This window comes from Cyrtonyx montezumae, unplaced genomic scaffold (genome assembly GCF_038088225.1).
Source record: "Cyrtonyx montezumae isolate F1298 unplaced genomic scaffold, pur_monq_1.0 scaffold_8, whole genome shotgun sequence".
NCBI lineage: Eukaryota > Metazoa > Chordata > Aves > Galliformes > Odontophoridae > Cyrtonyx > Cyrtonyx montezumae.
The window spans coordinates 42,493,731-42,515,209 of NW_027072089.1; the positions used below are offsets into that span (position 1 = coordinate 42,493,731).

Below are 21,479 nucleotides of genomic sequence, written 5' to 3' on the forward strand. Positions count from 1 at the left end.
GCTTCACAAAACTGTGAAGGTGTCTGGGGGAGGTAGTTTTTATCTTGTCCTTATTACTGTATCAGCTGGGAGTAGCTGTTTAGAAGATCATCATTATATATCACTATTTAGTATCTCGGCATCATGAAAAGGATATAGGAACTACACTGAAGTAAACTTTCCCTTAACCATTCTGATAGGAGGAAAAACTTAGCTTTCCCAAAGAATATGTTCTTGGAAGGACTTGACTTGTAAAGAGGTGGTGTGTTACAGTTTCACCCGTCCATGTCCTCGTAATGAATACTCTTATCTGAATGCTATATAAATGGCTATTTGTATTGTTTGTGAGATTCATTTATAAGTCACTTAAAAAGCAGTCGCTAAAATGTTGGTATTTCTGTGATAGACCTCAGTTAAGTAAGTCTTTCTCCCAAGCCATCAGTTGAGGCACTGGCATCGTACCTGGCCATTATCTGATCATCTAGGTGGAGGACTAAACTATTAGGTGACTGGCCACCTAAGGTGGCTGTGCACAGCCTGGCTCTGACAGCATTTCCCCTTCCCTGGCACAGAACTGTGCAAATGTCACTCACTTTTGGTGTCTTGAGCTGTCATATCTCCTTTTCCAATTAAAGACCTGCAGATCTGGAAGCTTGTGGGAAGCCTGGCCCTGCAACATCAAATAGTAACCATAGATTTTTTTTCTATCAGAGCTGTTGGAACCTCCCCATCATCTCAAGTAATGAATGAGCAAACATATTTAGCCAAAAACTTAGCATTCCGTCAAACAGAGAATGATCTTTTATTCCTAAATAAATGTAAAAATGTTCTGAAAGTTAATGGAAGTTCTATGCTTTGGCTGAAACTTTCTATCCTAAAACAAGCCTAATTAACATTTATAAACTAAACAGCATTTGAAAATTAGCCTGAAATGCCTTGCTAAAACACTTTGGGGTGTCCTTATTGACAGAAGTATTTTTAAAGCACAACTTGAGGCTACATTGACAGGGTGGTGGGTGGGTGTTTGGAGATCTAACACTTCCCTGTTCCCCTGTGACAGAATCTGCTCAGTAGAGGACGTTGCCCTTTGCTGAGGAAGAGTGGATTGTGATAAAAAGGATGTTTGTTGCAGTTGCAAAAGCTGGACTAGGCCCCATGCTCTGTGTACCTGATCTCAATCTTTTCCTGTGTGCCACTGCCTTCTCCTCAAACTGCTGAGCCACTCTGTCCTTCTGTCCCTGTGTTTAGCTAATGAACATTTAATTTTTCAGCAAAATTCAATTACTGTCATATGTGGAGGCTGTACCCAAATAAAGCTGTAGAAAGTCAACCTGGGGACAAATGGTAGACATTCATTTTTAAAGGGATACCAGAGAAGTTGGTGATGTTCGATTGCAAACTAACTTCCTTTGAACTTCCAAGAACTTGAATAATGTTTTAGAAATTAGTTTTATTTCCAAGTTTGTAACTTAGGATGCCATTGCAGAGGTGCTGCATGTATGATTCGAATTAATATTTCTTCAATAAAAAGGTTTAAATTAAAGTTGATCCTAATGGAGTACCTCCACTGGGAAAGTTATTTTTATTCCCAGCACTGAACTAGATATTTTGTATGCAGGAGAAGATACTTTCCTTTGCTTAAAATCATGTAGTTGTTTTTTATGCCAGTGAAGCAGCGCTGAGTTAAACTGCCTGCCAGAAATCTCAGTGAGGTTCTGTGAAAGATGGATGATTTTACAACTCAACAGGAGCATAAGTGTGAAGGGGCAAGTGGCAAGAAACATCTTGTTGAGTACGAAATGAAACACAGTAGGGACGGGGAATGGATAAATCTGAGGGTTTGGGACTTCAAACGTCTTAAAGACCATTGCTTTTTATTTGTGGTTCTTAGCTCCTTCTAAAGTCTAAACAAGTTTGGAGAAATATTATATAAACATATTACCAAGATAGTATCTGTTTCCAAACCCCACTGTCCACAGATATCACTTTTTACAGTCTCTTGTTTGCTTTCATCATGAAATATTTGTTGGTTTTCCTTGAGAACCCTTTTATGATTTATATGTTGCATGTTTGTGTAATGGCAGTAGTCATCTACCTCTCTCCCTGAGCAGGGTCATCCAGTCTTTGTAACTACCTTTGTAACTTCAGGGTAAATCCTGGCACCTATCTACAGCCAGATTAGTTGCAGCATGTTAACTACTACTAAGGGAAATGCAAGGAAGCAAGAACAGACATTGTGCTTCTAACTGTATGAGCATCTTGGCTATAAAATGCATTGCAGACTGCCAGTCAAAATGTGACTGAAGGCAGTGCTTTGTTTCATCCTTGCCCCTCAGATTGTTCTGTGTTGTGGTCTTCATATATACTTCTACATGTGATTTTCCTAGTGCTTCCTAGAAGCCGAAGGACTGTCAGTATTCATACTTGCATTTTGAAGTTGAAGTTGTTTGCATGGTCAGACTTTCAGGTTAAAATTCCAGCTGTTTTCCTCTTTTGTGGTGAAGTTGTTGGCTGGGTCTGGAGGCTGTTGGAAGTGCTCCACAACATGTCCTATCATTTTTGTCCCTAAAGTGCTCTTTCTTCAAGGCAAGCTGTCTTGCAGTGTTGTGTCCTTCTCTTAGTCTTTGCATGCCTCTGTCAGGGAGAATTTCCTATTCTAGACTTGGGAATGGGGAGATGCAGTATCACGGAAATGACTGTAATGAAGCAACATTCCTGATAGAGCTAGGCTTAAATGAGGAGTAACTGTACATCTGCCAAAGTAAGGAGGTGAAAAAAATAAGTTCAAACTGCTCTTAAATGTCAGTGTAAGATTATTGTGCAGACCGTGTTGGGGAATGACCTAGGCATTCTTCAGGTATCAGGTATCAATGTGGTGTAATAAACTTGTGTCAAGCTGGAAGAACAAACTTACAATTAGTCCAGCTTCCTTTCTTTTCCTTTATTCAGTGCTGTGGTCTGCTGCAGTAGACCACAGACTCTCCCCTCTCCTCTTCATCCCCTAAAATGACCTAGCTAGGATAAGCTCAATCTGTGTACAATGGCTTCCAAGTACAGGTTTTCTGAAGTCCTCTCCTGCTTTGAGGTCACATTTCTTGCTGTTACTTTGTTCCTCCAAACTTAGGATTTTGAAAATATTCAAAAGGACTACTGCATTTTATCCCGCTAAACAAAGGGAATGCTTTCATATTCTTCATAGAATCACATAACAATGTGAATGGGAGGTGTCTCTGGAGATCATCTGGTCCAACCCCCCATTATTCAAAGCAGGGTCAGCAAGAGCAGGTTGCCCAGGACCATGTCTGGGTTTTGAGAATCTACAAGACTGGAGACTCCACTCTTTGGGAATCTCTCTGTGTTCATTACCTTTGCAGGAGAAAAAGCATTTTCTTATATTTAAGTGAAATTTCCTGTGCTTTAATGAGTGCCCACTGCCTTGCTTCCTGTCCACCTTGTGTATTTCTCACCAGTGTGAGGAGCCTGGCTCCATCTTGAGTATATCCATGTTTCTTTTTTATTCGAAATACAAAACTGAACCCAGCACTCCAGATGTCTTACCAGTGTTGAGCAAACTGGAAGAATCACCTCTCCCAGTCTGCTTGTAATGCTCTGCCTAATGCTGCCCAGTATGCTGTTGACCTTCTTTGCCATGAAGGCGCATTGTTGGATTATAGTCAGAAGCCCAGGTCCCTTTCCAGACAGTCAGCCCCAAGCTTGTAATGGGGTGTTGGTTAAATTAAAAAATATGATTTTATTAATAGTGATACATGTGATAAAAGCAAGGATTAGAGTATACAGAAGGTTATGAATAAGTTTGGATACTGAGTACAAGTAATGAAAAACGTGACCTGAGATTTAAGGAATGAAAGGCAGAATGGCTGGGAAGTTGGTTGCAGTCCTGACTCAGCTCTCAGTGAGCAGTCCCTGCTCACTCTGAAAAATGTTTTTTTTTGTTTGTTTTTTTTTTTTTTTTACCAGTGTTAATCAGAAATTGGAAATCACAATATTCATGCGGGGTAGGCAATTATTATCTTTCCTTGTTTTGCAGACATTGAAAAATGAAGTGTGAAGGTCAAAAAACATTCTCCAAGATACAAACCAAGCACTGTGGTTCTGGCCCATGCATCTGCCCTTAACTGCAGCACCATTCTTCCTAATCATTCTTCTGCTTCTAAGAGGGATAGTGGTTGAACTAGTTAGTGTTTGGGTGGCACACTGATGATCTGTGACACCAACATGCATACCAGGAGGGCAGCTAGACCAAAAAACTTCCACAGAATAAACGAGGGTATTTTCTCTTACCTGTGATAAACACAAGTTAGTTACCTCCTGTGAAAATAGGATATATTACCTTCCATTTAGTGTCAAGAAGGAGTATGCAGCAAATAATTCCCTTTGTAAATTTACAGCCTATTTTGTTCCACAGCAATTTATGATTGTAATCAGTTCTAAGTATTAATGTTTTGGGGTTGTTGTTTTTTTTGTTGTTGTTTTGTTCTGTTTTTTGTAAAATTGAACTCATGAATTTATTTAAAAGTGTATGAATGTAGACAAATAACAGATTTGAGATATTTGTCAACTTAGAGTGCTATATACATTTATATTTATTTTTTATTTACCAATGAAGTCATCTAATTTGAATAAAATGCTAATTGTGATTGAGCAGAAAGTGCTTTAAGACCTCTAGAGATTTTACTGTCTCTTCCAAGGCAATTTTGGGGAAATTGAATTCTTCATGCCTGAATATACATTAATATTCTTTGACTGAACCTAGTTTCATTTGAAACCTTTCTTACTATTTCTAAAAGAGCACAATGTCTTGTTTATGCTGGAAGATAAGTGTGTTTACCTGCAGACAAAATGGAAATGGATTCTGTTTACCAGCAAAAAAAATCCCTGTGGATCTTACCATTGCCACTAACGTGAGAAATATTGCCATGTATGCAGGGGCACAGTGCTACATTACAGGCCTTTTTTTTTGGGGGGGGGAGGGGGGAGGGAGTCTGGGGGTGCAGGGGGAGGAGTACACTTGTTTATTCATTTTTACATTCCTATGCTTGTAAATGTGCCTGGTTCCATGAGGAGACCTTTCCACTCACACTGCCAGGCCCTCTCCTTGTCAATCCTTCTGCGGTAAGGTTCGAAGCCAAGGCCAATTTTAGCTAACTTTGACACGGTTACAAAATAAGAGGGGAAAAGTTGTCCTCTGTATAAGAAAGACAAAAGGTCATATCCCATATCCATTTCAAAAGAGGGCAAGAGGTTGTCCAGCAAGCAGGAATGCAGCTGGTGAACCACTGCATTCACAATGACCACTTCTACCCAGCTGAATATAGGCAGAAAGCAGAAGTGTTGGCCTGGGAGACAGGGTAGGGAAATGTGACTGAAACCCCTGCAAAACTAGGCCACCACTTGTCTCGCTGCTTGTGAGAGCAGCTTGGTGAACAGCTTGCTTGTAGCTTGATGTCTACAGCTACAGTAATTCCCTTAAGTAATTGGTGGAAAGGATTTGGTACCCATCTTGAAGCCTTTTGAAAGAGCTTAGAATCATACTGCTTCACTGTATACCTTATGCACTTTGTCCCTTCATTGTTCCAGATATCCTAACAGGCATCCAAATTCTGCATCTGGCTACTCAAACAAATGTCTAAGCAACTATTTAAGTAGCTGTCTTCACTGTAGCTTGTGGGGGCAGGTTAGGAAGGAAACTGATATACTGAACTTCTACTGTCAAGTCCAGGTTTGCAGTACACTGCTCATTCTTCACCTTACAGCAGAAGCAGCTGAGCCCTGTAGGATTGTTGCTCTGTGGGTGCAGATGTGCCAAGGGAAATCAGATTTTCCTGATGGCAGGGTTGGTGCTGGTTACCGAGTGCCAGGACAAGGACCCTAATTCCACTGGAGGAATGAATGTTGGTATCTTGCCTACAGTGTCAACCCCTTTCTTTTAAACGTCTATTGTTTAAAGTATCGAGTGTACTCAAAAACGCCTCCTGGTTTGAGCTGTGAATGCAGAAGAAACGTTATTTATTTTCCTCTTTGTAAAATGGCTGTATATATGGATTACCTTGTACTTGGAAGTAATGATTTTTAGAATTACGTGTCAGCAGAGGATACTGTTAGATTACTTGACTTACTTCTGTGCTTTAAATTACGTGAAAGTGAGTCAGTAACATTATTTAATATGCTTAAATAAGAAACCAATATGAAATATTTTGTCACTACCTGAAAGTGTTATCTTCAAATTTAAAATCTCCATATGCTTCCAGTAAACCTAGCAGTCAGTGGAAGAGTCTTTTTTTCTTATATTCTCCTTCATTAAACAAGTATAATTTTATCCTGAATTTCAGGTTATTTAAGATGCTTTAACACAACATTGTTCTTTCTGGTCACTGCCTACAGTGTTGGACTTAGATTTTGGTAAGAGGACACACAGGAGAGGGACTGAATGAGTTAAGAATGAAATATTGGTTGAACACACTGAAAAACCTGTTCCTAAAATGAATGTGACTGCATAGGAATGAGGTAATGAGGTATGGTGATGTAAGTGGTCTGTGATCTGAAACCTGGCCTTTACTAGTAGTGCATAACTAGAGAGAAGTGCTCCATGTAAACTGGGTGCAGCCTCTGTCTAAACATAGGCAGTCTAGGCTGTAACATCTCTACTTATTTACAAGTCTGTAAATTACTCTGTGAAGGACAAGTCCCATTAAACTCTTGTCAGAAAGCCAGTGGAGTTAGCATCAGCATTTCACTATCCAGAAAAAATTGATCATTACCAGTGATCAACCTCAACAGTGGTTTCTTTGTTATTAATAAGATAGGGTATTTGTTTTTGTTTTCAGTACTTCCTTGCAACTGTACTGGTGAATTTTTAATCTGTCACACAAACTGTGTTAGTTTCTTGTAACTGTGGCATCTTAATTGGGACTTTTTCTATTTACAGTGCCTTGATCATTCTTATCTGTCCCGTTCTGAACACTTTTTGGAGAAACCACATGTTCTGACTGTGCGATTGGAAAAGGGAATTAACAAGATTTGAACAAGAACCGGCAAGTCGAATTTGAGATTAATTTCCTTCATCCAGGCTGCTGACCACATGAATCAACTGGTTGGAGTGGCTGGTGCAGGCTGTCTTGTTTCATTAACATGTGTCACTTGGAGCTTTCTGCACTTGGAGGCAGGGAGAGGAGGGAAGTCCAGTGCCAAGCCATCAGTATCTCTTAGGCTCCTTGGACACAGACAGATGGGTTCCTCCTGTTCCCTTACAAAGAAGGAAAAGAACTACTACTGTGGTCCTGATAATGTTGCTGTTTATCTTGCCTTTCTAGGCCTCTCTTCTTTCCCAATGACCCATGGATCTGAGTTATTCTCCAAAACTAGCTCTAGGCTAGTGGTGCTTTTTTTCCACACCATCTCACTGTAACAAAGAAGACTGAGGCACAGGATCATGTCCAGAGTAGAGCAAGGAAGTTGAGCACAAGTCTTACAAGGAGCAACTGAAGGAACTGTGATAGTTCAGTTTGGAGAAGTGAAGAATCAGGGGAGACCTTATCACTCTCTGTGGCTTCCTGAAATGAGGCTGTAGTGTGGTGAGGGTCAGCCTTTTCTCCCATGTAACAGCAGTAGGATGAGAAGGAATGTCCTCAAGTTGAGCCAGTGGAGGTTCAGGTTGGATATTTGGAAAATTTCTTCTCAGAAAGAGTGGTGAGGCATGAGAATGGGCTGCCCAAGGAGTCACCTTCCCTGGAGGTGTTCAAGAACAGGATAGATGTGACACTGAGCTAAGTGGACATGATGATGGGATTACAGATGAACTAGATCTTAGAGGTCTTCTCCAGCCTTACTGATTCTGTGATTCCCTGACATTGGGCCATACTACATTTAAAACTAAAGCAAAACAAAGGCAACAAAAAACAACTGAACAAAAAATAAAATAAAATAAAATAACAACACAAAATAATCAAAAAAGAAAGAAAAAAAAGCCCCTTTCCCTCTTACTTTTTCTTCCTCACATACTTTGTCTCGCCCTTGGCATAACTCTCAGTCATGCTGCAATGAGATGCCTAGCTTTCTGCTAATAGATTCAAGGGTCAATAGTCACTGATTCACAAAGCTGTTCTGAAGAGCAACACTCAAAATGTCTGGTATCTGTTAATTAAAACTTACCTGCAGTATTTTTTTTTCTTACTTTGATAAGCTCTTCTTGTTTGTGTCTGGCTTTGTGTTCACAAGTACCTCCCTTGGACTGGATTGTGTTTCAACTACAAAATACAAAGTTTGCCTCTTAATTAGTCTCTGCAGGAAACTCGGAGCACCTCATATACTCATTTTTTTAATTTATTTTCCTCCAAGCTGATTTGGTAATATTAAAGGTGTTTTGTACAAGTACATTTAGGAGCATGGGAGTATATATCTCATAGGAATACATTCTGTCTATTGTTATTGGCTGTCAGGCTTGCAACTGTGGCTCTACATAAGGAATATTCCTAGATCTTAATCCAGAAGAAACATTAAGCTTGTTGCTATTTTGTGATCTTTTGAGAACTTCAGGGGTGGAAAGAACTATGAAAAGTTCAAAGTACGATTGTCTCATTCCATGATGGAATTGAATATAAACCACAAGGCAACATTATTAATCTCCAACAGAAGTACTTCCACTGAACTTGCACTGTTCACGAGGAGTACATTTGACTTGTGAGGGATGTAGCAGTGGTGATCTGCCAGGAATAAATAAGACAAAAAATTCGTTACTCCACTGTAAGGAGAGAAGTTACTGGTGCCTGTCTCTGCAGCAGCTGTTATAAGTACAAGTGATGAATCTGAGGGTTTATCTGCATTGTACAGAAGGTGAAGTACCTCATCATGGGTAGAGATGGTGATAGGAGGATGGTTGGACTAGATGAACTTGTAGGTCCTTTCCAACCTAATGTACCTATGAACCTATGAATCAGCATTGCCTGTCACTTGTAGCCAGAATCTTCATTGGAAACACCTGTAGGATTTTTCTTTACAATGTTAAACTACCCAGCTTCTGCTATATGAGAAAGTTGTGGGCATATTTACTTCTTAGTAAAGTGAGTTAGCATTGCAACAGAGGATTCTGATCACTGAATTATGGTTACAAATGCTTTTCTAACACAAAAACAGAGAGTGTTCCATTCTTCTAGCAGGCTTAAGGAAGCTTGCACATACATGAATATAGGATAGATATACTTCTACTTGTTTTTACACTTAAAGTGAAGTAGTAATGGTTCCAGGCTTCTCTGGTGTACTGGAGATGGAATAATTCCAAATGTTCACAGAATGACAGAATTGCAGGGGTTAGAAGGGACCTCAAGAGATCATCATGGCCAATCCCCCCTGCTAAAGCAGATACCCTACAATAGGTTGCACAGGTAGGCGTCCAGGAAGGTCTTGAACTTCTCCACAGAAGGAGACTCCACAACCTCTCTGGGCAGTGTGCTCCAGTGCTTCATCACCCTTACCTGTGAAGAAGGTCTTCCCCATGTTAGTATGGAAATTCCTGTGTTCAAGTTTTAGGCCATTACTCCTTGTCCTATCCCTACACACCACCAAGAAGAGCCTGGCCTCATCCATTTGCCTCCCACCTCTTTTTAGATGTTTGTAAACATTTATCAGATCCTCTCTCAGTCTTCTTTTCCCAGGGCTAAGCAGACCCTTGTGTTTTCCTCATATTTCAACTATAATTCTGAATCATCTGCTATAATTCTGGAAAAATCCTTCCTAACTGTTCAATTAGGTGGAAGATTTGTTAGTTTAAACCTTAATCTAATTTATGTACGACCTTTTCAAAGACTCAGACCCACCTCCAATCCAAGTAAGAGGATGTTTCTTTGAAGTCCTCTGGTATTAAAGCTCCTAGCATCTAAAAACCTAGATCAAGAGGATATTCTCCCTGTGCCGACTTATCAGGGAGTCACAGAGTAAATTTAAAAAATGAGAAAATGTCCCAGAAGAGACTCTTTCTGCATCTGCTTTCTGCACAGATAGAAACATGATAGAACAGAGTATTTCTTTCCTCCTTTGTTCTCTGTCCTACGTTTTCTATTAGGCTTACTTAATTTTATTACTCTTGTTAGTAAAAATAAGATCAGCACTAAAACGTTTAGGAAACGCTGCATTGTCTGCACTGCAGGCCATTAAATCTTTGCAAATCAGCCCTGGAATATCATCCTTTTCAATACATCATTATCTTTTTTGCATGGCAGGATGCTCTAATTGCAAACTGTCTAGATGAGATCCCACAAGTGCATTGTAAAACCACCACAAAGCGTAATTGGATGAGTCTTAAGCATTCTTGGCAGTAGTCAGTCTTTTCTACCCCAGTGGCTTGTGAAGGTATTAAAGGAAAGAACAATTTTGATGTGTGTAAAAGAAAGTATTGGCTACTTATTTCTATTTCTACAGTGAGGAAAAATCATTTTGTGGATGGAGGAGGGCAAGGGAATCTCCAGCAATAAAAATGACAGAACAAATCCATTAATGACCTAAAAAAATGCCTTATGTTTCAACAGCTTCACTAGATTGCCTGCCAGTAGCCAAGCATTACACTAACACTCTTTATAAATTCCTTTTGTATTTGAAAGAGTACAAATTTTAAATCTATCTTTTACTCCTGTCCAACTAGAGCAAGACAGATGTCATGTGCATACTCATCTAAATTAGACTCCTGGCCATTTCTTAACTTTCTTTCAAATGTGTTAATGCAAACAAAGAAGGCAGCACTCCACATAATTACGGGAGAAGGTCCAGCGCTTCACTGGATTTTAATTCTTGGATGAAATGTGTGCAGCCTGCTGCACAGATTGTCACGTGTCTCAAGGACAAACTCACTTCTATCCAAGATGATCACTGTGTTCAACTCCCATGCCAAGTGGTTGGTTGGTTGTTTCTCAAACTTAGCTCTTCTTTAGAAAGCCATGAGTGGTCATCCCTCCTTTTGGACACAAGTCTGGAAGAGTCTGGTAGGACCATTTGCATAGGAAGGTGTGGAACCAGATTTACTAACTGCTAGGGGATTATCTGCTTGCTGCCTGTTGGTTCAATCATGTTCCACAATGGTGATGCTCAGCAGCTTGTGGCCTGCTGCACAGCTAAAATAGTAAATGTAATGGCCATACGTTTTGTTATTGTTGATGTTGAATGGTTATTGGTTTGGAATTTTCTTATTTTCACATTCCTTCTTCAAAATAAAAAAAAAAAAGCATAGTATGGGGAAGTTCAGATCTATAAGGTATCTGAAAATGAGCACTCTCTATCTAGAGCAGTCACTACTGCTGTATTCACTTTGGGAAATGTATCTGAAGGAAAAGTGGAGAGGGGAAGCAAATAACAGTATTTTACATATTTAGATTGTTTTTCCCCCCTCAAAACTTCAATTGTTTTTCCCCATGTCTTTATTTTTCCTTCTGTTTGGGGCTTTTTTTTTTTTTTTTTTTTGCTTGTTTTTCCTGATCCTTCTTTTGCCTCATCTTGCTGAAAGGGAGCCCCTTTCAAGTAACTCTCACTGTGCACATTGTCCCTTTAGGGTGTTTCCTGAGATTTCTCTGAATAGTTCTGCCCATCTTTCTATGAAGTCTTCTAATCCTTTGAAAAATCCTTCAGTAGTGGTTTCTACAGCTGCATTCACAGTTTCTGAGGCTGAAATGCAGTCTTTTTCTGGTATTTCCTCAGGTTACTCTCTGAGGTTGGTTCTGTGTCCCAGGTGGGCTGTTTGAAATGGAATAAAGTCATACCACCCACCTTTCTTTCTTTTCCATCCTGGCCTAGTGAAACCAAGGCATCTTCCATTGGCTCTGGATGATGGACTTAATTCAGGAAGCTGGCTCTCCCTCTGAAGAGTAGTGCTCATTTTAGTGGGTTTAGTTTGAAATTCTGGTGGTTACGTGTCTCTGTACTGAAGTGTCTTCAGAAATAGACTGCTAAACTAGAATTACTAGAAGTCATGAGGTACTTCTACCCACTCCTGAATTTTCTCTGCATTGGGGTACCCCAGTCCAGTCACAATTTTGGGGATGTGTCTTCTGCATTATAACATACACCAGATCTGCACTGGTGAATTTAAGACCTTTTGTTCCTGTCTCTGTTGAGCCTGGAATTACATGCTTGATTTCTCTGTAGCCCATATTTTTCATTTTCATCTTTTAAAGTTACTTTTAAGGTAAAAAAATTCAAGCAGTTTGCAGGTCTGTGGTTCTGCAGTAGCATTTGTAAGTCATCATTCACTGTAATTACGAAATTCCCATTAGACTTACAGTCATCCCCTCTTTTTGTACCAGCACTACCTTCTGTTATTGTACATCAACCACGCACCTTAATTCCTTCCATCCTAGAGCAGAAGAGATAAATCTCTAGGTGCATGTATTTCTTCTGTTTAAAATAATGAGATGTTAGATTACAAAAATAGATTCTATGAGAAAAACAGATCAGGCCAAACTGAAAGAGTTGTTATCCTTTTACTGGTCTAAAAACACTGACGTATACTCTCTTAGATGTACGAGTCCTTCATGGCACTCTTCCTTTATTGCTTTCACCAGTACAAGAATCATTTTACTCCATTCAGTGAAAGCAAATGTCTGCTGGTCAGTGGCTTGTGGCAGTACCCAATGGCTTTACCCCCCAGATTAGTTTTTCTCATTGGCAATTTGTATGTGTCAAGATAGGCTAACTTTTCTTCGAACTGACAGTGTTTTCTACAGGCTTTATATCAAACTGGAATTCAAGTTCTGTTCCATGTGTTACCATTTCTTACGTTATTCCTCTGAATTGTTAACAGCTTTATTTGAGTTGCTCTGTAAACTTTCCCATCCTCCCAAACCCAATCACTTAAGGTCTGCTAGTCCACAATTCAACTCTCCAGTAAATGTTTAAGCACTTTATGGCAGAAGAATCTTTTTGTGTGGGTTTCCAAAAAGGTTAGACCTATGAAATCGGACAGTCTGTGTGTGGATGTCCATCTGACTATCTGGTGTTTGCCACGGGATATTTAAAAACATATTGACCAATATCCTCCCTTTCCAGAACTGGAAAGAAATAGGCAGCTTTTTTGTCCCAGTGCTGCAGACTTGCCTGCTGAAAGGAGGAAAAAGAGTACAAGCCATAGTAAACACAAAAGAATCCACTGAAGAATGAGAGAACAGGAATAGCTAAGTTGCAAGAATTTTCTTCAGTCAACTTGCATGATAATTTGGAGAATTTGACCACAGAACACAAACCTGAGCTTTGCTGTTCCTGCAGTTTGTGGTTTTCATCAAAGCTGGCAACACTGGAAGAAATATTCAGGAGGAAAGTCTCATCTTCTTACATTCTTTGCAGGGTCACTAGTTGATGTTTAGTTAGTCGGTGACATTAATGTTGATGTTTAAATAAGTCAGATGGAATAAGTTTTGAAAACACTTATTTTTGGCTGTGACTGCAGCAGCTAGTTCTGTATGGCGTGCATTTTATCTGCATGCCATCCAATACTTGCTACTTCTGTGACCTGTACATAGAGGACAAGAAGAGAAACGTTTTGGAGTGAGAGGTTAACAGTCACTCTACCCTATTCAAACTCACTGATGCTGTCTATTTAGGAGCCTTCATTTGTTTCCCTACTACCTGCACTGACTGTGCAGCCACTGGGGAGCAAGGACTCCAGCTCACAGTGGTAAAAGCAGATTCACCAGTAGTAGGCTCAGCTGTGCTCAGTTGGCTCAGTTTAGAAAACTGTTAGCAGCAGTGTAATTCAACCAGTGCTGTCATGGAGGGTAAAGGTAATAGACACGGAGTAGGCTGGCCACCCCTACTGGGAATATCAGCATCCCTCTTTGAACACCTCAATTGGGCATAAGTAATAAGTTTTTGTAGGTAGATCTGCTGTGCACTGTCAGGTAAGTATGTATTCCAGTAATTAGCTTGTTGCTAAACTAGACGTATTGATCAAGTGGTTCAAAATAGGGTTTGTAGTACTTATGGCACCTTGCTTGCACACCATTACCTGTGCCACTGTTGGAATGTGATATGGCTTGGCTGTGCTGCGGCTACATTTTAAGGTCTGCTTTTTTCTGTGTCTGCAGGATTTCATGCTCCCACCTCCAGCGATGCAGAGGAAGGTGGCACAGAGCAGGCACATTCGTCCTGGACTTGGTGGGCAGGAGGTGGCCATCATGGGCAGCCAGCAGTGGCAGGGTAAGGACGACGCTTTTGGTGCAGTAGCTGTCTCCTTGGTGAGTGGACTGTCTGACCAGCAGAAGATCAGCAAGTCACCCTTCAGCCAGTTCAAAGAGGTGTATTTACCCCCTATGCTGCACCCTTTGAACAAGACTTTGGTTACGGGTGACCAGTGGAAGGATGTTGATAGCACCCAGGAGAAGCGCAGATCCTTCCTGTACGAGTTCTGCAAGAAATACAACAGTATGAAGAAGTTGCGAACTCACCTGGTGCACATAGTGTCAAGAATTTATGTGGAGGACAGACACAAGGTCCTGTACTGTGAGGTGCCAAAAGCAGGCTGTTCCAATTGGAAAAGGGTCCTCATGGTGCTCAATGGACTTGCAACTTCGGTACGCAATATTTCCCATGATGATGTGCACTATGGAAAGCATCTAAGGAAACTGGACAGTTATGACCTAAAAGGAATATACACACGTTTGAACACATACACCAAGACTATATTTGTACGTGATCCTTTGGAAAGACTGGTATCTGCCTTCAGGGATAAATTTGAACATCCAAATAGCTATTACCATCCAGTGTTTGGGAAGGCAATAATTAAGAAGTATAGACACAATGCAAATGGGGAGGCATTGGAAACAGGATCAGGAGTTAAGTTCAAGGAATTTATCCAGTATCTCTTAGATTCCCATCGTCCAGTGGGAATGGACATTCACTGGGAGCAAGTCAGTAAGCTTTGCTATCCCTGCCTCATCAATTATGATTTCATAGGAAAGTTTGAAACTCTGGAAGAAGACGCCAATTACTTTTTGCAGCTGGTAGGTGCTCCAGCAGAGCTAAAGTTTCCTAGGTTCAAAGACAGACATTCCTCTGATGAGAGAACAAGTGCAGAAGTAGTGAGGCAATACTTAAAGGAATTGTCTGAGGAGGAGAGACAGCTGACCTACGACTTCTATTACTTGGATTATTTAATGTTCAATTATACATCACCAATTGTATAGCACTGGGATGGTTTCAGGCTTCCATTAGGTATTTATCATGTTGGGATTCAGAACAACTACTTTGATACTACCCCTGAAAAGAAATGAAGTAGCTGCTAAGTGGAGCTGTGTTGACTTAGTGCAGCTTTTATAAACTAAAGTAACATAAAGTTTCAGGAAAATGCACCAAAAAAAGAGACATGTAAACAGCATAAATTGCAGTAAAATGCCTGAAAAAGCTGCTTTTACCATTATTGTGGAAGAGGTAGTGCAGCCAGATGTTACATTAGCTTACCTAATGTTCTTTTAATGGTTTAAGAAAAAATCATTCACAGTGGCATGATTCCTTTTGGTGTGTCTGCTTCATAAATCAGTTTTGAAACTATTTTTGAATGTATTTTTCACTTGCTGTCTCTTATTAATAAAGAAGCATTGGCTAATTTTCTAATAATGTTTGCAGCATTCTCAGTTGTATAAGTTGGTTGTTTGATTACCATTAGACTGTAGCTACTTTTAGACCTGAGTGTTTTACATCGAAGGATGGTCATGAATAGGAATGCATAACACTGCAAATGACACTTTAGCAGAACAAGTCTGGGTAAGCCTGCATCCTGAAGTCACAGTCCATTACCCTATTTTGACTGATAGACTATAGATGACACATGACAATCCTTTCAGAGAACCAAGAGGTGCATTAAAATTAACAATTTTACACTGGAGTCAACCAAATGATGAATACCACAGTACCAGTATTCAAGATAGTGTGCATATTTAGTGATAAGGCAAAGTCCTAGAGTTGTGGCTATGCAACATAGCAATGGCTACATAAAGAAGCAGTTTCATTACATCTGCTGTGATTGCTCTTGGTCTGTCAGTATCAGATCATCAGTCTAAGCTCTGGCAATTTTTTGCACAAATAGGGCCAGGATGCCCCAGAAGGCAAAATGGATAGAGAAAAATCAGGGGACAAGCAAGTGAAATGTTCTTTTCCTTTGTTCCCAACAATTCTTCATGACCAGAGCAGTTGCTGTTGCTGTCCTTTCCTTCATCTTACCCATATTTATGGCATTATTCCTTCCATGGAAGTAATTGTAGGTTCCTATGACCCACAGAGAGAGACCAATTCTCTCACATACCCTCATTAATTGTTTCTTCCTTAGTTTTCCCCTCAGAAGAGAAGAAAAGCTACTTACTGCCTCCATAGTGCAAGTGCATAACCCAGCAGGTTCTTCCCATCTCTTCTTAAGGCACTGCTATGAGGGGAAAAGATAAGAGCAGACTGGGCAGCCAAAGGCAGAGATGGAACCAGATGGGACTACCAGCACCAGTGGCAAAGCCAGCCCATTCCTCGGGCTGTGGAGCAAAGACAGGAATGAAAAAGCCCACAAGCCATCATCAGCAGGAGGCTTGGAGAGGTTCAGCACCAACAAGGCGGTGCATGGGTGCGTTAGGGAAGTGAGCATAGTACTACTTTGTGAGCCGTCATTGTGCCTAGATGGACCACAGGTCTTAACACCAGAAGTATTTGGAATGGGACTGTTTGGATGCCTTTCTTCAGGTAAGGACCTCAAATTCTGGTTGGTTCTCTCTTGCCATGTAGTGAGGTCTTCCATGTCATCAGGGGAGTTGGATAAAAAATGAATGTACACTCGCCTCTTGATATCCATATATTTGCTTTGTCTTGTCTGCTGCAGGTGTTTGTTAATTAATTACTAATTTACAGACAAAAAAGAAAAGACTTACATACCAAAAGTTCTCCAGACCATATGCAAATAAAAAGTTTAGCGTTCTAATTAAGAATGGAGTTGAATTAACGTATGTTTTGAAGTATTTCTTTAACACAGGGAAATACAGAGTAATATATTACAAAGCTCAAGTCTCTTTGGAGACTTAATGTTGAGCTTGCTTCAGTGACATGCTTTAGGCCTATTTGACCAGAGATTGAAAGAGATTTGGAGGTGGAAAGGGATGTAATTGTACTAAAAAAGCTGTACAGTCTCATAAGACTTTATCTACTAACTGTTCTGAGATAAAGCCATTGTTTGAGTTGAGAGGGTGAAAGAAGTTATTAGCAAATGTTTGGTTTCTGCAAATGAGAGGGAAAATGACACTGATTTGCATGCATCCATGGACATAGGCACCGGGTCCCTGGGCTGTCATCTTGAAAATCTGGTATGGTTTGCATTTGTGATTTAGAAAGGGAAGACACTACTTAAGGCCTTTGAAGTGTTGATGTGCACGGAAGTGTAATTGTTTCAGCTGCACTGTTGTTCTATGGCTCTAGTGAAAGTAATTTAACTTCTTTGTATGCTCAACTTCAAATTTCATAGCCCCTAACTGCACTTAAAAATTCATTTTTTGAAAATCTAACCCTGGCTTTTGCAAAGAAGAGCCTCTCCACAGTCATCTTCAGCGACCTAAGGGATTCGGATGATCTCAGTAGCAGAATCTAGATTGTACTTTGCCTCATTAACCACATTTTGAAAATCACCAGCCTGCTTTGCCAGAAATTAAGTTACATGATTTAAAATTAACATAAGAGTTCAGCATAATTGAAGTGGGACTGTGATATCTGACTTGTGGGATTATACAAGATGAAGGCATAATTTGCAGCATAAAAGATAACCTCTATTTTTAAAAGGTCGAAGTGTGAGACTGAGTTGTAGCTTGGCTTATATTTTGTGAGAGTGCAAGGCAAAAACAAAAGCTGGAGGTCATCCACTGTAACTGCATAAAATCCCATCTCCACTACTATGCACAGATGTGTTACTCAAAAAAAGATAATGAATATATGCAGAAGAAGAATGAGATTACACTCCACAGCATTCAGTGCAACTGCACATATAGTAAAGAACCTGCTTTATGGGACTTCATTATAGTAAATGCTTTTTAGTTACAAACACCTCTTCATTTGAAGATCTCAAAGGTCTTCTGTAATGCAGGTTAGTTGTCAGGATAAGTCATGGCCTGTAAAGCCATCAGAATGAGTCTGAGGCCAGGCTGAAATAGGAGAGCACTCCATTGGCTGTTTGGTCTGTTCTGAACGTGACCGTTGTGTTTCCCTTCTGAAGCAAAAAATAAAAATAAATGGGGAAGACATTTCATATTTGCTTTTCTTCTTAAGTGAATCAGTATTGATTAGAAAATAAACTAGATTTCGTAGATGTACCTTCTCCTTTTCTTGCTATTTTTGCCCATGTAAGGCAACTGCAACTCTCCATGCAATCAGAGGTGTGCAGCCACAGTGCAGTCAAATAGGGCACAGCCCCTGAAATGTCCTCTGGTGCAGCTCCCCCAAAAGGCTGAAATTATTGGAGCTTCTCCTGCCTCAGGCTGGAGGTCTATCTCAGTGATGGGTCATTGGAGATCACCACTTTAATTTTAAATGTAGTTTAAATTTAAATGAAAATTGTAGTATGACACTTCTCAGAAGTCTGAGAGGAAAATATTTTAACAGAGTTCCATGTTGTGTATGTGGGTTATATATAAAAGTCTTTGTTGTACATGCCTTCAGGCTAGCAGTGCATCAGATAAGTATTTTTAAATGCTATGTTAAAACCTGTTTATCAGCTGTGATGCTTTCAGAACTAAATGAATCTAGCTTTGGAACCTGATGTCTGAAATCAAGCCATAATGTTTTGCACTTCATAAAAAATACAGATGTACTTGTTCTGTATCTAGGAATTCGTTCATAGTCCAGTGGCAAGGGCAGGGACAAGGAGTAATAGCAAATGTTACTGACTCAGCAAAGGAAAACTGCCTATAGCCCCAGATACATGCAACTGATCTGCTGTCTGAAATGTTAGCCTGGAGAAGAGGAGGCTTAGGGCACATCTTTGTCGCTCTCTACAGTTACCTGGAAGGAGATTGTAGTGAGGCGGGAGTCAAGCTCTTCTTCTAGGTTACAGTGATAGGATGAGAGGGAATGGCCTGAAATTGCATCAGGGGAGGTTCAGGTTGGGTATTAGGAAAAATTTCTTCTCAGAAAGAGTGGTGAGGCAGTGGCACAGGCTGCCCAGGGAGGTGGTCGAGTCACCGTCCCTGGAGATGTTCAAGAACCGTGTGGGTGTGGCTCTGAGGGACATGGTCAGTGGGCATGGTGGGGGTGGGTTGATGGTTGGACTAGATGATCTTAGAGGTCATATCCAGCATGAATGATTCTATGTTTGTATGATTCTCTTTAGTTTATTGAGAATGCTTTCAGTGAAATTAGCTGTTCACAAACGTATCTGATTGAGGAGAGAATGGCTATGCTCTTTGCTCTGTAGCTAATTGCAGGCAGTTCCACAGATTACTGAGATGTAGCTTTGCAATGCGATATCAAGTGGCTACAATATTAGGTGGACTTCAGACATTCGGATTTTCCTCTGAGCTCTGTAACTTCACAGGCTTGTTGAGCTACGTGACCTTCTCTCTGCCTCAGTTTCCCCATTGGCAAAATAGGCCTGTAAATGGATGGTAATTATACCACATGCTTTCTGCTGAAGGCTTTCTACTCTGCACATAAGTAGCTGTGTTTTGAAGCAAGGTCTTAGTATGGAACTTATCTCATAGAATGTTCATGCCCTTTCTTTGTATTTTATTTCCAATTGGATGGAAGAAGCCAGGGACTTCCCAGTTTTGTTCTAGCCAAGAAGTGCACCATTCAGCTCTGTTCTGTGCAGTTGGCAGCCTTAAGAATGCAAGCTCTGTTTCAAAACACTGTGCATCTGTCAAGCCTGCCCAAGCATCGCCTCAGCATAAAACCAGTGCCAGGTTGTCTGACCTGGGGAAAGTGCCCCTCCAGTTCCTTTGTACAGATGAGAGCAGACAGAGACAAGCTGAGAATCTCGCCTTTGCATTGTATTCAGAGCCCAGTTTTGTCCAAAACTTGGACACTCTACAGAAACAGGAGCGAAATCTAAGTGATATTAATAGATTCCACTCATGAAGGCAAAGTCCTGTCTTCTCTGAGACAGCAGGTCTGCATCACCTGGCACCCAGGTCCACATTCCTCCAGCTCCTCCTGAGGTCCTGTCGTCCCTTGAGATCTCCACTTTCCTGGCTGCTGGAGGCTCTCAGGATGTAGCTCCCACTAACAGCCAGTTTCTTGATGGCTGTATGGGGGCTACAGATAAGATGGAGATTGCATTGATGCAGAGTATTTATATTTATCTTTAGAAAGAGATGTGATTAAAAAAGACCTGATGGCAAAGAAAGAGCCCCACTTCCTTACTAAAGAGAAAAAACATAACTATAATCACTATATATATATATATATATATATATATATACACAAACATATATGTTTGTATATATAATTGTAGTTCCCTTTCCTCTGCCTTCTCACAATTTTCTGCCTTCTTAAGTATGTCAGGAGAAATGGGTGCAACCAATTGCTGATTCTCTCTCAGCTGTCAAGTGTCAGCCAGCTCCAGCCCAGCACATCTATGTTATTGTGGCACCGAGGCTGCACTAATCAGCCTGCCTGAGAGTATGGTACTGTCAGCCACCATCTGTGCACACATAGCTGTCTTGGCCTGTTCATGTAGAAATTCATCCTTTTTTCTCAAATTCCTTCCAGAAAATCAAGTTTCTGCAGAACCTCCCAATCCTACTAATTTCCCAAGGTGTACAAAGTTGAAATGTTTGGTATAATTTGTATTCAAGAAACAACATTCTGACAAATCATGGGAAGGAGCAGAGCTTTTTTTTTTTTTTCCAGGCATCTCATAGAGCACTCAGTGGACTGTAAATGTATGTCAGTAGGATATTCAGTGCTAAAGGTTTAATTATCCCAAGTAGTTGCTTAGGTGTAAAACTGAATATAGACAGACTGGCTCTGCCTATTGAATTATCTCTTTCTTGATGAAAGCAGACACACACACATAGACAGATCTTTAACTTTTGGGAACAAGTTATCATTCATCTGAGAAGCACTGCATTCAGAGAGCTGAGTTCTACAGCTAAAAACTTCCCTTCCTACAAAACTTGCACACATACATGTATAAATGTATGTGTTTTTTTTTATATATGCTCATATACGTACACAAAGATTTAGCAAAACGCTGCTCACTGATGGTAGTGGGAGCTACTTAGCTTAAGTCCTGCATTTGACCCTAAAGATCTTAAGTCTGCACTAAGAGATATGTTCACCACCATGCCCACTAGCCCATGTCCCTAACAACCTTGATTAACTCTATTCTCATATCAGACTATAGCAGAAAATGGTCACGGCAGTGTTGCATATGCAACAGTATTGTATGCTATGTAGGCATAGTGAGTGCAACTGCACCTGATTCTTATGGGACAGATTTTGGGGAGAGGTCCTTTGGTGGGGTACCTGGGAGGAGGGGAATTAGACAG

General features: G+C 40.4%; 1 protein-coding gene across 4 annotated transcripts in view; it reads left to right on the forward strand.

The window, feature by feature from the left end:
- Positions 1 to 15,707, forward strand: part of CHST9 (carbohydrate sulfotransferase 9) — a 175,196-nt gene extending 159,489 nt beyond the window's left edge. For all 4 annotated transcript variants that reach the window (XM_065752624.1, XM_065752625.1, XM_065752626.1 and 1 more), the window contains one exon: positions 14,058 to 15,707. In XM_065752624.1, the coding sequence (XP_065608696.1) occupies positions 14,058 to 15,155 (1,098 nt within the window). In that variant the 3' untranslated portion in view covers positions 15,156 to 15,707. The remainder of the gene's footprint in view (positions 1 to 14,057) is intronic.
- Positions 15,708 to 21,479: the final 5,772 nt, after the last annotated feature.